We start from the raw sequence: 16,300 nt of genomic DNA, 5'->3' as shown, positions 1-16,300 counted from the left end.
ATCAGCTTTAGACTGAGTTTTGATATTCTGAAACTTGTCTAAATGACATGAGGTTTGTGTTTGGTTCATTTTTTAACTTACGTTTTGAGACAGTCTTCTGTTCCTAAAGAGAAAAACATCTACAAAAGCGGAAAAGGAGTCATTGCAAGTGCTGCTCACTCTGAAAGGATGCTGAAGTTCAATCTCTGACAGAAAGATTGCCTGTTACAGTAATGGTACGGAATCTTAGATAAAGTTTCACCGGCATGCAAAGGGGAAATGTATTTTTCTGAGCTCCACCAGAGCCTCCTCCAATGTAGTGGTTTTATGAAAAGGCAAAAAGGCAGTATCATTATTTGTACTTTTTTCCAGGAAAAATTGAAATAGTAATGAAGAAATATAAAAATAAAGAGAAATACAAATCAGTGAGGAAACTGGAACCCATCTACGTGGCATTTCAGTATGCTCAAACATGCAGAGATATAGTTTTATTACAGAGTTGTGGCCCTGACAGCAAAGTTTGGGACATATAATCAAGGCATGACATTTGAATAGAGAGGCAGCAGTACTTCGGAAATTAGTATCGTTCCTGGTTTCCCAGCTTGTCTATCTATATTTATATACACAGAAACATACAACTGTGCGTATGTTGAAATATGCAGATTCTTCACCTTTTAACATAAAAAAAGGCATACTGACATTTTTCTGCTTAATTTAGGCCATAAACATACTTTTTTTCAAAACTTTTAGCAGACAATGTTATCTGCATAATACTAGTCAGAGCACCTATCATCTGCTTGTAACAGAATGCACACACCATCTGTTGGGTGGGGGGGGTTTCAACTGCTGTTTTCATATGCTAAAATAAAAAGCAAAACAAAATAAAAATCCTGAAGTACATTTGAGCTTTTCCTACAGCACAATAATCATGGGCGGCTCTATTTAGACTACACAAAGAGGCAAAAGAGAAAAACAAGCCCCTAAAGAATGAAGTTATTTGACTTCACCTTGCAAAATAGCATATGCTTTGATATGCCTCTGTTGTAATAGAACAATTAGTCTGCAGGAAAAAAAAAAAAAGTTCTTTCCAAGATTCATTTTTGAGATTAATTAATCTTACTATTTTCTAGTTTTCTATATCTTGAACTTTTTCACTAATCTTTTCAAAATGTTCCTGTGTCATGCACAAGGGAATTAATTTCAATACCAGACAAAAGATTTAAGAAACATCTGTATCAGTTCTTAATCACTGAAATTTGGAAAGAAACCTTCCGATAAATTTTTCCTTTAGAAGGAAGCCTCTTAGAAGAGGGTTCACTAGACAAGGCAAATTCCTTCCTTTCTTAATTACCCTCTGCCTTTTTTTGCTACATAATTCCCCATCACCACTACAAAGGAAACAGGATACTTCAGACAGCAATCTCCTTGATTAGACAACCACGTTTGATTCTGTGAGTTACACTCTTAATGCTATGTACACTCTTATTATGAGAAGATTAAGAGCCTAGCACATAAAAAGATCTTATTTCAACTCTGAGCTTTAGTAATGATTGAAGCCTGTCATGAAAATAGTGTCACCTGAAGAGAAATCAACCTAACAGCTTAGATGATGGTGAGACAGATGGTACTAGAGAATACTTAGTGCTATTAGGAAACTATACAAAACTACTTTTAAGTCTTTATTTTGTATCTAATTCACTGTTTCCGGAAGCAAAAAAACTTAATGATATTTTCCACAATCTTTTTAAGATGATATAATGAGAAATACAACATTGAATGGGCTCATTGGGGGGATATCAATGAAGATGGTGCACAAAAAGGAACACACATTTACACATAATTAAAATTTTAGAGTTTGAGGAACTAAACACACAAGTTTTGATTATACACTTTAACTTCATTTTAATGAGTACTGTGGATGAATTTATTTTACTACAACATTTATCTGAGGAAGATAGAGGGTCTTGCCTTTAAGGAGTCAGACTCCAAACAGCTAGTTTCAGTTTATAAGTTCCCCCATGTAGTTCAGGGTTTTTTGATTCAGTGTCCTGTCTTAAAAAAAATGGATAACAGTACTGGCATTTACTTCCAATTAGTATAATTTCTTCAAACTCTAAGCTTTTCAAGATATGAGTATGTGTGTATGTTAAATGCTTGACACGATGGGGACTGATTTTGTGTAGTTATGCGTAGTCATGAGTTTTGGCACACCACACTACTCTAGTGGAAGAGCAAATCAAAGGAGGAAGCCATCAAATGTAAACAGAGGATGTACTTAAATTATAAAAGATGTACTCAAAAATATTGTAAAAATGGGATCATAACAAAAAACTTGTAATCCACATATGAAAGATTAGAGGTTTTTAAACTCTTTGTCAGCACCTGTAGCCAACATTTTCATAGAAAGATACTGACTGATAGTTTATGAGAGATTATTTAATGCACTTCCTTCTTCAAGGCAAAAGGGCTATATCATGCTTAAACATGTCATGATTGACAGACATCTGTCTAACCTATTCTTCTAATCCCGAGTATCAAATAGGCCACACCACTCCCTGGAAATCTGTTCCTGTGCGTCCATATCTGTAGAATCGATTTCTTACTGATCATCTCATGTGTGATTTAAATCCTTTAAGTCTTTTCCAACATTCCTTTCATAGGAAGAGTAGATTAATATTGTTATCAAATCTTAAAAAAAAAAATAAAAAATATTTCCTATGGTAATCTTTTCTTGGTACAACATGTTTCCTAAAATTCTAGTGATTTTTTTACCCAGACTTTCTCCAAACAATCCATACATTTCTTGACTGTCCTGGACAATACAGTAGAGCTGAGGCTCTACCAAAACTGATCAGAGAAGAGGAATTATTAAATTGTTTTGCAGGCTATGTATCTGTTCATATATTCCTATGATTACATTTTAGCAGCAGCATAGCATTGTTGACTCATATTTTACTCGCTGTTTACTAACTGCAAAATTTCTGCAGAACTGCTATCTAGACATTTGATCCCACTGGGTATCTCTGCTGATTATTCTTGTGACAGGATAGCAAGTTGAACTATTCCATATTCATTTTTTCAGAGGATGCCTCTGGTTTTACAAGATTATTTTGCATTCCAATTCTCTCCTGTAACATACTGGTGAATCGTCTAAGACTCTTTTCATCTTTATTTTTAAGAAGCATATGCTTTATTTCATTATTTAGTCATTAGCAACTACAATGAAAGTACTGGGCCCAAAAGAAACATAGGAAGAATTCCAACCGATACAACTATTTCTCCTAATTTTGCATTTGAAGAAGGCTTTCCTCTTGCATCCCTTTCATACTAGTTTTCATAAATTCCATTTCCACCCCAGATGAACAGTGTATAGAAGCATTCACTTTCATCTAAATTTCAATCATTTCAAAGACTATTATATTTTCAAACAAAAGTCATTAATCTTCTAAATTAAAATAACAAGAGTCAAGATATGCAAAACTCAATTCAGGATGATTAATTATAACCAAATATCTTGGTGAAGGCACTGTTGATTAACAAACAATTATTTACTGAAGCTTTTTCTATTAAAAAAATCTTCTGAAATGTGGCAGTAGTTTGAAGTTCTCGTGTCTGTCAACAGCAGACTAAAAAGAGTTAAAAAAATTGTTCCCACTAACTGAAAATATTAAGAATTGTTTATTCCATATTCTTTAGCTCTCTCTCCCCTTCTTTCTCCTCTCTCCTTCCTTGTTTTGAATCTTACATATTTTGAAGTTGTGCTTACTCTTGCTACTTTGGGGGGGGGTATTCTTTTTGGGGTATTTTTGTTCTGAACTTCAGATTATTTATATAAAAAGTAGGTTATCATTGTGGATAAATTAACAACAAAAATTAAGACAAAACAGCTGACAAAAAAATTTCAACTTGCATAAAAAGAGCCACACACAGAAAGTGTACATTAAGCATGATGATTAGTACTATAAAATTCTGTGATGAGTCATTTTATAAAAATAATCTTTCAGACATTCACAAATGATTGTAATTCAATTGCATGCATAAAAACATAACAGTGCATGTGGAGATTAATAATGAATGGATGTATACTAATATTATTCCAGATTCCAATTTATAAGTAGGGAAATAACAAGGAATTCAAGAAGTGGTAAAACAGGTCAGCCTGAAGGCCTGGATTAGTGACGCACCTATCCTGCCTAAAACTTAAAAAGAACTTACATTTCCATAGGCAGCCGGAAGTCTAGCTAAGAACAGAAAGCTGAGTATCTGAAGTGCTACATATTCTTGCAAATACAGATAAACTGTTCTTTTTGCATGTTTTCTCCATAGTTATGACACTTGCCCAAGAAACATAAGACAACTTTTATGCTCTGAAAGAACTTCTTCATCGCTGAACTATAAGATATTCTGGGAGGAGATAGTTTCAACAAAGTCACACAGCACAATAAAACTATGCATTAGGCATGTATCCTGTATTTTCTCTTTACATATTTCTATACCCTTTTTATAGGTATGAATCACTTACACAGTTGAAGAATCACTAGAAAGAATTATGAGCCCAAATAGGATTAAATTCTAGGACTGCATTCAGCAAACAGCATATAAGTGTGTGATTATACCTGTTCAGATGAAAGGATCTTTTGTGATCTTCTATTTGATTTGGTTTGGGTTCCTCTTTGAGCTTTGCACAAAGCAACGCTACCACAGCAGCAAAAAGATACCATAAGGTCAAAACAATGCTGCTTTTTCCATATGGTTAAAGTAGGAGGAAGGATAAAAACAGATGACAAGCAAATCCAAGTGTTATAAGAAGCTGAACATTTTAATGTTGATAAGACATAGTAAAACAGAAAACTCGACTGATACAGTTTAAAAAAGAATGAATGGTGAGTGATGCGTTACACACAGTGAGCCCAGCCACTTATTAGACAATAAGAAAGTAAGTGCCTTAAACTCAGACAATCAATTCAGTGTGATAAAAATTATTGGTTTAGATTCAAGAAATAATTTTTTATTTTTGAAAAAGAATTTTCTGTCTTTCAAACTCATTTTGAGATAATGGCAACTGTTGAAACAGTGCCAAAGGCCAAAGGATAAAATCTCCTATTTTCAGCTGGATCTAATTTTACATGATTGGTTTCTAACATTCAATTTTAATAGTTGAAGCAAATAATTCCAAACTGTGGAAAACATACCACATTAAAACGACAGGGAAGAACAACGTAATATAAATTGAAAGTATGTGTTGAAATTTCCAGTTAAACCTTAACATGAATTTTGGAAAAACTTACATTGTTTTGTTTATTCTGCAGCTAAATGCTTTTATTTCTTATTTTGTAATAAATTAAAAGAGTATTTTAAAAGTGTGAATGATGATAATGTTTTAATCTGTTATTACAGTTTAAATTAACAGTTTAATTTTTTTTAAATAAAAGATCAAAAAGGTTAATGAAACAACATCTAAAAAAAATTATGATCTTCAGTGAAACTGTTACAAAAAAATAATATTTTAATATTTTGGATCTGTGGCTTAAATTATTGGTAAGCAATGACTTTTTGAAATAAAAATCAGAAATTTTAGGCACTGATGAAATTATATTTTTGGTAAAGTTTTGGTTTGGGGATTTTTGGGGTTTTGGGTTTTTTTCAGTATCACTAGGGATGACTACACAGTTACTTATCTTTCTGTGGAAGTTGCAGCAGTTCTCAACTTTTTACAGGACAGATTTCCGTTCTGAAACTTTTAATGGCACACATCTAGCTATTTCCCTAGAGCAAATAGTTTACTTTAGGTCATTTATCCTGTATTCTAAAAAAATGTTCAAACACCAGGAAATTTGTATACTAGGAAATTCTGCCAAAACATCATAGCATAATATTTAAGGAGCAGTTTTCACCTAAAAAATGCAAGTTTGAGATATAAAAGGAAAGAGCAATCTCTTAAGCCGCTTGCAACAGGGTATAAAAAAAATGTGTCACAAGGATAAGAAATGGCTGTTAGAAAGCAATGATCACGTGTTAAGAATATGTTAACCTATAGGTAGCAGCACCATCCTTATGAATTTAGCAGATTCCAACAATATCCTCTAATTTTTTTCCATGTATACCATTTAAGTGAACTTCACCACTTACAAAAATAGCATAGAAGAATCAACTATGATTTATTTATTAATAACTGTGTAGGAATCTAAAGATTAAAAGTGTGTGTGTATGCATAAATTTATAAAATATGTATACATATATGCACTTTTTATATATGTATGTATTATGATGTTTATATAAAGAGAGAAAAGCAGATGATACAGATTTAGATGTCTGTGTGCACATATAGACCTATATATGTCCATACTACTATTATCACAAAACTGTTTTTTTCAGGGGAAAAAAAAAAAAAGATATTCAAGCCAACAGTATTTCTGGAGGCTTACCTATAAAGATTCAGCATCAGTCATATTTTCCAGAGATAGCTGTTCTTCTCTGTATGTGGTTTCACTTTTACTATGGAAAGGCTGAACAGCATTTTCCTCTTCTAATGCTGTTTGATGTTACCCTTAAGACAACTGTAGTTTCAGAGGTATTTTACTGATTTAGCCACTCTCTGTGCAGCTGATATTTTCATTGCCAAATCTCTTCTTCATGTTGAATCTTTTGGAAATACTCTGGCAAAACAGTGCAAGCATTTCTGAAAATAAGTCGGGAGGAAAAAAATGTTGTTTAGCCAATGTTGAAAGTACATGGATAACAACAACAAAAATAACTGTCAAGTCTTGCTTTCTAGTGGGTTTAGTGGGCCCATATTTCAGAGCAGCACCCTTACCTTTATTGGGAAGAGAGATATGCTCTTTACTAACACTATGAAAATCTACCAAGATTTAATTAATTTTATCCTTTTAGAACAGTGTGAATTTGCAATGTAGGCTTCAAATGATGTCCATTTTCTCAAATTTAATTGAACATTAAATTGAACATTTAAATCTGAACTAGCCACTTTAGACTACTGTGATACTCAGTGAAGAGAAATAGGCATGTCTGGAAGACAATTCACCTTATTCTAAAATGTGCATCTAAGAAAGAGATAAGATAAATCCCCATCACTGACAGAATGAATTACTCAAACTTAGGTGTCTTACTGACCCATTAAACATAGCAAATGGTACCATCAACGTGGCAGCAGTTGAGCAGACTGGTCAGAGAAACACAGTAAAACTGGGAGCTGGGGAGAAAACATAGGAATGGGAATTATATTAGGATTCCATTAAAACTGACAAAGGAGCTGGATGAAGTTGTAAAGGATATTGAAATTCAAACATTAGGAAATAGTGGCAGAGAAACAGAAGAATGAGAGATCTGACAAGCTGTTAAGGAGCTAGGGGACAACTGGGACTTGATTTGTGAAAGCATCTAGGACAAGATACAGGAAAGAATGGACTGTTCTGCATTAGAGTAAGTAACCTGGTGTGTAAACCCAAGGAAGCAGATCATAAGAGAAGCCAGTAAAATCAAGTAACACTGTCTGGGTAAAGAACCCAGGATTTGAATAAGGCAGGAATAGTTTGAGACCGTGGAATGGAGAAAAAAAGCTAGAATAAGATCAGAAGGAGAACACATAATTAAGACAAAGAGAGTTTAAAGAGGAAGGAACAAAAGGAACTAAGTTTGGGAGCACCAAGAAGAAAAGTGGTGGACAAAAGAAATGACAGCACATGAAGTGATTTGAGTGTTCTTCCACTTCCTTTGTTAACAACCAGAACTGCTAAACAGCTCACATTAGAAATGCTGTTCTAGAAGTAGCAAAGCCAAAGACTTCACAGTCAGGAAATTCTAGAACCAGATTTTCCTTGTAACTTTAATTTCATTCCATCTATGTATACATACAGTCTTTAGCTATATGATCATGCATTATTTTTATCCCCAGATTCTTTTGCATCCCATGCACAGAACATACATCCTCTGAGAATGAATCAGAACTTTGGAGGAGAAAGGTTTGTGGTCTGTGTTGTGTATGAACCCTGCCTCTTTTGTTGTGAAAGTCAGAAGTACGAGTATAAAAGCATAAAAGCTATATAACAATTTTTAAAAGTTTCATAATCAACTTGAAAAGCCAGCTCGTGGTAAAGACAAATGAATTATTCTCTTCTGATTCCATAACCTAGAAATGCAGAGTTGTGTGATCTATATTCCACCCCTAGCATCAAATTACATTCCTAACAGAGCATTCTGTATGAGATAGCCAAGTCAATGGAAACCATAAGCAGCTATAAATTTGATGTCTATAGTATCTAATTTTAGGATCTGGCTATTACAGTAGTACCCATAGTTCATACTTTGATATCTAGATAATACCAAGAGGACAGCACCTCAGAAAGGCCACAGCCACATTCAGTTGAGAAAATACTTAAAGGTGTGAGAGCTCACAGGATAGACTAAGACACAGGAAGGTGTCTCGATTCCCCTCTTTTTGTAAGCTCAGGTACTGAGGTCAAAACTGTAAATGGGAAACTCCATTTACTTAGAAACCAGAGCCCAGAATCCTCTCTTGAGACTAGATACTTATACAACAGTACATCAAGTACTTAAGCTGTAAATTTTGATGACAATTTTATCTACATTTTCAAAAATGATCAAAATATTTTCTCTTTAAATTAGAAAGCTGCATTGAAATTCTTGCTCATCCTGACAGGTTTCAAACTCCTAACTTTCCATAGCAGCAAGCTAACCACAAGGTGGTAGGTTGCTAAGAGAAAAGGAGGAAGACTTGAAAGTGGGAGAGACTAACGGGCAAAAGCATCAAAAGGCAAGATTTGTGGGATCAGAACACAAAAATACAAAAGAAATGCTTATCCAACAGTTTTGATTCTATAGTTTTAAAAAACATATTTTTATGTTCATGATTCTACGCTGATCAAATAATGATTTAATTTAAATAAATAATTTTTGAGCATACAGACTTATAAACTAAATTGCTCAGTTAATGTTTGAATTACAAAATTAAGCTCTCACTTTTTAACCTTTTGGATTCCCCTTCATACTTAATTTTTTACTTCCCAGTGACAAATTCAAAGGAAACAGTAAAAAATGCTCTTTTCTCATGACTTTTTCTAGTGAAGCAAGATATGAGTGTGAAATTCTGCTATGTGAGGAGAGCACAGCACTCAATCCTTTCACTTCTTGCTTTACAGTACGCTATCATAGAGTATCTAATGGTGGGAGGACTTGCCATCTTCTTTCAGAAGCTGTATTTTCAAATACTTGTATGTTTTATGAAAGACTTCTGCACTGTCAGTGCTTGCTTTATGTGGGTTAGGCATATCTAGCATATCCTTCTTGGAGCTGGCTCTTAAACAAAATGTTAATTGAATCCTGTGTTCCTCACTCCTCTTGAACACAGCCAGAGGAGTCTGGGACTGGTTTTCAGAAGGGCTCATCATTTATGGGTGCAACTGAGAACAAAGAAAGTAGTAGGAGAAAAATGCTATGTGCTCTGAAACCAGCAATTCAACACTTTTTCGCTTTTATATCTCTCTCTGTTTTACCCCTCCATTGTAAAATAGGGCTGTTGTAAAGATAAACCCATGAATAGTTCGTGAGCCACGTACTGAATGTAGTGGTGAACAGTGCTGAGGGCTCATGAGTAATTACATCTTCATAGGATTTGGACAGTGTAAAGCAAGCAAAGCATGGTACCATTGACTGAGGAAGGAGGAAAGAAAATACTGACTCTTTGCTTATTAAGTGAATACCATTCATGTTGAGGGTTGATTAGTATGTCACATGAAAAAAGCTATCACGATCATGCAAAAAATCCATTGTAAACTCATAGGAGCTGATGGCTATATAGAAAAAGTTAGCGCTGGTATTTTTCCAAGCATTTTGTGGTTGATTTATAAATCCTAATTGTAAATTCATTATATAGATTTTTTTCTAACAGCTTTTTCTTACAAAATTAAGATCAAAATAGAACCTACGTTTAAGTATCTACTGCAGTTATTGCCAAATTTGTCATGCAAGCTCTAAAACAATTTTATATGCAAGTTTTCAAGCAATTTCAAGCAATCAAATAGTGTTTTAACACTAATTGTTAACTGTAAAATGTTTTCTTGATTTTACAAATACAATATGGAATGTAGAACAATTATGTCAGTACTTTATATCATGCATGAAGTCTAACCCTTCAGTCTTCTTAATGCCAATGGGACTATCCACATAACCTCACTTATGCATGTAAGTACCTGTACAATTAATATGACAGGATGTTCTTTAGAAGCATACAAAAACAAATCAATGAAGTAGAATGTACTTCTTATTACCTAACCATGCTCTCATTAAGTAAATTCCATAATATCTAACAGAATATTCAAAGTAAAATTAAGAATTCAAGATCACTCAGCTAAGCGTTTAACTTAGATGTGAAAACAGAGTAACTACAAATCCACAAATACCCAAAACCAGGAATTCTGCACGTGAGACGGGCTGAAAAAGGATTCCAGTACCAAATTCATGTATCAAGCAGAGAGGAGCAACTGGAAAAAAAAAAAACCCAACCCTATTTTGGGGATACAAGCATCCCAAGTAGAAGCCAAAGGAAAAAAAGTGTAATTTTCACTTGTACGTACATTTTAATAGTAGAAATAACAAGAAATTTATTAATCCCAAGCATAAAACCAAAGCCACCTTGTCAACCTGTTCCTCGCGTTATGTCCTGCCACTGGGTTCCTAGCTAATACTGCCCAGAGACCCCCTGTTGACAACATTTGAAATATTGTGGATATGGTCTATAATGGAACATAACCAGATGTTGAATTCTCATTGTTTTCGCAGAGCAAAAATATTGTTTTCCAAACAGTCCTAAAGTATTAAAGTAGTTCCTAAATACGTACAGGACAAAATACTAAGGAGAGCCAGGAGTTAACAATTTTACACTCAGTGTACCAAACATCCAGGTGTATGCCTAAAGGCTTGGTGGAAGTTCCACATATTTTTCTGTTTATGTATTTGGTTATATCTATTATTCAGGACTGAACGGTAGTTTATATATGCTATAGTCATAATGAAGTAAAGAAGTCGGCACCATTTATAAACAGACTAATTTCTACAGAAGGAGTGAGAAATAACTTGTCAGGGCATTAGAAGATCGTTGGATCACAGAGCTTTCAAGCACAGCACTGCCATTTTTGCAGCACTTGACCACCTCTTGCCATAGCATTCAAAATTCATATAGGTAAATGAAAGGTTCTTAGATGGAAAAAGAGAAAGGAAAGTCTCAGACTCTAAAACTACCTTAAACATTTTCATATCTCAAAAGGTGGCATTTCCATTAATAATAAAATGGTATCTCCCTGCTTTAGTTATTTAAAATCTGAACAAATTTTAGCATATTCCTTCAACAAGACCAGGAGCTACTGATGACTATATGTGCTGTTTCAGTAGCAATGAATGAAGAACATGGAATAAATGGATTATAAAAACCCAAGAGCAGTAAGAATAAACTAGATCTATATTATCACAGAGTACGTATGTGATGAGGAAGTTCATTCTAGCAAGTCAACTCTTATGGACAAATCAAGTGGTGCCATTAAAATTCAGTAAGCTTCTGTCAGTATGCAGATCTCTGAAGATTCTCAGATCAGTGACACATGAAATATAAAATCTATAGAATGAGATTATATTTGTACCAGTTTTTAACCTCTTCTATTCAGTTCAGAAACCTTGAAGAGGTAATTTTATTTTACCTGTCTTTACACCGTATCTCAAGAACATTTTGTATTGAATCCTACAATAAGCATCTTCTGGTTGTTCAGAATAACTTGCAATGTTCCTGAAAACTTTGGCATCAATTTTTCTTCAAACACGTACCCTAAGTCATTCATCAGTTATTCCACATTTGTTTAAATGAGGTAGCTCCTATGAAATGAGCTATGCTAACTGAGAAAACAATGAAGAGTTTCAAGTAGAGAATATATGCTTTAGGTGTCTATGAACAAGCTTAACATACTCAAAGTTATACACATATGTAGGTTTATCTCTAGCCATATTAATCCAAACAAACGCACAGTGCTGTCTCTTTATCTAATAAAATATTTAACACCGTATGCTTTACTTTCAATATGAAGAACAGAAATCATTCTTTTCTTTTCTGTTTAGAAACACAACCATACATTTCTTTCCATAGAGAAAGTAATAAATGACAAGGAAAATGAAAATGAAATTATTTTAACCATGGGGAGGTGGGTGCAAACAGAGTGAAACCAATGAAGCGTTTTATCCTCAGGATTATCTGTATCACAGTATTTCTGAAAGCTCTATGTTAGCTACGCTTTCTTCTTTTAACGATTTTAATTTGAGCTTGGGCTGGGCCGGGGGGAGGAGGGCGGGGACTGAGAAAGAAAAACAATTCAACATTAACAGAAGTTTCATACGAAGCAAGCACCTGGACGTGTCTTGGTTGTTCTTACATCTTCTCAGGTGTCACTCGGTTGATGACTCAAAAAAGCAAATTGTTATTTTTCCCCGAGGTAGGCTATGACACGATTTGTCCCCGATTTCCAGGAAAGCGGACGTTTTCACTTTTGAGCTTTCACTCGCCATCCCCACACTCGGAACAACATCACCTCCCGCTCGCATTTTAATGAACTTCTGAGAAAGTTGGGTGCCGACGATCCCCAGCGCGGAGCGCCGGCTCTGAGAGGCGCCTGTGCCGGGGCCAGCCCCGCGGGCGGGGGCAGCGGCCGGGGCCGGGGCCGGGGCAGGGGCCGGGGGCAGCATCCCCTGCCCGCGGCACCGCGACCCCGGGGCTGGCCGGTCTCTGCCGGGAGCCCCGGGCAGCCCCCACGCCGCCCTTCCCGCGCAGCGAGGCCGCCCCCTCCGCCCCCACACCCCGCCGTTCCAAGCGGAGGAGCCTTCCCGCCCTCAGGCCCCACCACCCTCCCGCCTCAGCGCCCGCACACTTGCCCACCTGCGCACCCCCCCCCGGCCCCGCGGCCCCCCGGCCCGCCGACGCCGCGCAGGTTGCGCCGGAGCCGCCGCGCTTCCCTACCTGTGCCCGCCTCCGTCACCTGTTGCCCGGCTGCCTCCATCCGCGCAGCCCCCCGGCGCCTCCTCCCGCTCCGGCGGCGCCAGGGGCTTCTCGGGCTCCCGGGCCACCTCCATCCCGCCGGGCGCCGCCTCCGCCTCCTCCTCCTCCTCCTCCTCCTCCAGGGACTCCACGTAGAAGACGGTGCGGGGCGGCGGCGGTGGCCCCGGCCCGTGGCCGTGCCCCGGCCCGTGCCCCCCGGCCGGGCGGCCGCCGGCGGGCAGCAGCGTCCCGTTGGGCGGGCCGGCCGTGGTGGCCGCCGAGGAGGAGGCGGGGGAGGCGGATTTCTTCCAGAAGGCGCTGTTGCCTCTCTCCTGGCTCTTCAGCAGGCGGCTCTGGCTGGGCCCCCAGTGCTCGAAGCTGCTGTCGGGCGGCAGGCAGCCGCCCCCCCGCCGGGCCGCCCGCCGGCGAGGGGTGGCTGAACAGTTTCCAGCGGAGGCGCAGGATGTGCTTCACGTCGAAGTCTTTCCTGCCGGAGCCGGACATGGTGCCGCGGCGGGCGGGGGACGGCCGCGGGCTGAGGCGGGACTCACGGCGGCCAGGCAGGGCCGGGCGGCGGCGGCGGCGGCGCGGGGCGGCCCCGCTCCCGGCAGCGGCGGCGGCGGCGGTGGTTCCTCCGGGCAGCGCTGCGCCTGTAGGGCGAGGGGTGGTAGCCGCCGGGAGGAGAGAGATGTGCGCACACGGCAGCGCAGGGAGAGCGGGAGGGAGGGTGGATGGGGAGAGGCACAGAGCCGAGAGGAGGTAGAGACACCGAGCAGGGAAGGGAGAAGGAGAGAGGGGGGAGATGGCCAGAGCTGACGAGAATTGCACGGCGATCAGTGGAAAGGGGAGGAGAGAGAGGCAGAAATGAGAGACACCTCTCAGGGGAGACAGGCACTTGCGAGGGAAGCGCGGGTGAGGGAGGCTGCGAAGACGCGCTAATCTGATTAACGGGGAACCGAGCGGAGCTACAGCCCGGAGAAGACCGGCGGCGGCGGCGGCAGCCACCGTGGGAGGCAGCTGGCTCTTCCTCAGTCTCTTAGAGCTCCGTGACCGAGTGCAGCCAGAGAGGGAAAAGTCACCTGGAAGCCTCTCTCCACCTCCCGCCTTCCCATCCCATTCCTCAGGGGAGTCCCATGCCTGCAGTTATCTGGGATGGCAAAGCCCGAGAGCTGGCACGGAGAGGAAGCGGGGCTCCTTTATATACACTGTACGTAGGAGAAAAAAAAAAAAAAAATCACGCCCGAGAGGCTGTCAAGGTCCTCAGTGTTCAATTTTCTATCTATCTCAGCGCCTCTCACCAAGCCACCCCTCCCCTGCATGTGACGCAGACGTGCTCTGGGGCCGTCAGTGCGAAGAGACAAAAAGAGATGCTTCGGTCCTCCTCGTGCAAGTAAGTCGGCAGGTCACGAACTGTCCCTCACAGCCTCCTCCTCCCCTCCCGCCACTGCAGGTCTCCTCACCTTGGTGTTTTGGTCCTGAGGCCACTATGTAATACTGGGAGCAAAATAAAGCCAAACAACAAATGCAGCGGCAGCAGTGAACACAAGAGCGTGAATCATAGGAGTACAGACTTAATAGACTGCATGCAGACTGGGTGAGGTTACAGGTTAACGATTTGTTCTGCAGGCTCCATTCATTAGCCTGTTGGCCGAGTGTTGCTGTACCAGTAGAAAACATTGGATAGAGGGACAGCGTGTCAAACAGAAATAGCACTACACATCTGCTTCTTACCTTTTATATCTCCTCTTAATGCAGCCTGACAGTGCTAAACCCAAGGGAGGTTCCTTCACGACAGAGAGATCTGCTTAGGAACATCTGCCCGCTTGGGAGGGGTGTCACAAAGTACACTCTGCATCTGGGACATAATTACAAAATTAAGGGCTTCATGATGAAATGTGGGAAAGGGATACGGGGGCAAAACTGCATATCATCACCTGCCAGCTCATAAATCCCCACGCATGAAAAGTTGCCAGTAATAAGATGATATACAGAATGCCTGCAATCCACCTGTACCTTAGAAAGTAGTATTTTAGAAGAAGATTTATGCCTAGGGAAATGATGAAAAAGATTGTATTTTCCTGCAGGTACTCTTTGCATTGGCCAGCTTTACCCATGCACTCGTGAGCTATCAAAAGTTTGTTATACTAACTCTTTGTGAATTCAAGAAATGAAGGAATTCTTTCCCTCAAGCTGGGATGTTTTAACTCCTCATTCATAAAACACCATAGCTTGAAAATCCCTCCAGAGAAACACAAAAGTCAAACATTAATTAACAATTTTATTACTGTTTTATTTACTTTATCACTGAAGTATATTACTGTTTTATTTAGTTTACCACTGAAGTAGTGTTTCTGGGTACAAACCAATATTAGGGTTTGTGTTTAATGTTGATAAAGTTCTGGATTTAACAGAACAAGAAATTCAGGACACAAAGTCCTACTTTCAAAGGAAGAAAAATTGCCACTGTGCATTTTAAATATTGATTTATGCCACAACAGCTGGACTGCAAAATCTCTGGTGCCTCAATTTTGCTCTCAGTATTCAGTGATAAAAAAAGACAAAAAACATTCTAAAGCAAACAGAAGAGACAGTTCATTTTTATCCAGGAACTGATCTGAGTGAATATGTGCTGCTTGGGAGAGCAGCAGGAAGAAAAGCCTAAAAATCTTCATCTAGAATAGGACAGATGAAACTTCCATCATTTCAGAGACTTTAGAAGTGCATCTCTTATGACAATATATGTGAAACCATCCATAGTGAAACCTGGTTACTCAATGTCTAGTTACAAGCTCTAAAAGATGTGGCTATGTACATATAAAATAGGTTTAATCAATGAATACATACGTAGACAGTATGCTATCTGTTCTGTATTTAATACCTCTTAGCTGATTAGGAAAATTCAGAAATATTCTGATTTGAGGAGAATTACCTAATTTCCTTGCCATATTATAAATCTTAAGACATTTTAAAATCTGCATTAATAATTTAGTTGATCATTTGATGTGAACAGTTGATAGGTTAGATTTTCTAGCTTTACTTCTGGTACATAGATAAATATAAATGACAATACATTCCAACAAAATTGTTTTTCTAAATATACTTTGGAGGTCACTCAATGAATATATTACAGTATCGCCCAAGAAAGTGATTCAGGTTTTTTAACATCTTTCCAGTGCCAACTAGCAAGCAATTATAAGGAAAAAAAGTAAAAATATTTTAGGTTATTTGTTATTCATACTTTTTTATTTCAGTTATGTCAGTAGTCTTGGGTAT

General features: G+C 38.7%; 1 protein-coding gene across 1 annotated transcript in view; it reads right to left on the bottom strand.

The window, feature by feature from the left end:
* KLHL1 (kelch like family member 1) overlaps positions 1 to 15,367 on the bottom strand; it is a 239,237-nt gene extending 223,870 nt beyond the window's left edge. The window contains 3 exon segments of the mRNA XM_030036596.1: positions 13,010 to 13,434; positions 13,436 to 14,232; positions 14,488 to 15,367. Coding sequence (XP_029892456.1) covers positions 13,010 to 13,434; positions 13,436 to 13,531 — 521 coding nt within the window. The 5' untranslated portion in view covers positions 13,532 to 14,232; positions 14,488 to 15,367.
* Positions 15,368 to 16,300: the final 933 nt, after the last annotated feature.

The sequence above is a fragment of the Aquila chrysaetos genome, chromosome 14 (assembly GCF_900496995.4).
Source record: "Aquila chrysaetos chrysaetos chromosome 14, bAquChr1.4, whole genome shotgun sequence".
NCBI classification, from domain to species: domain Eukaryota; kingdom Metazoa; phylum Chordata; class Aves; order Accipitriformes; family Accipitridae; genus Aquila; species Aquila chrysaetos.
This window is presented reverse-complemented; position numbering and strand designations above follow the sequence as displayed.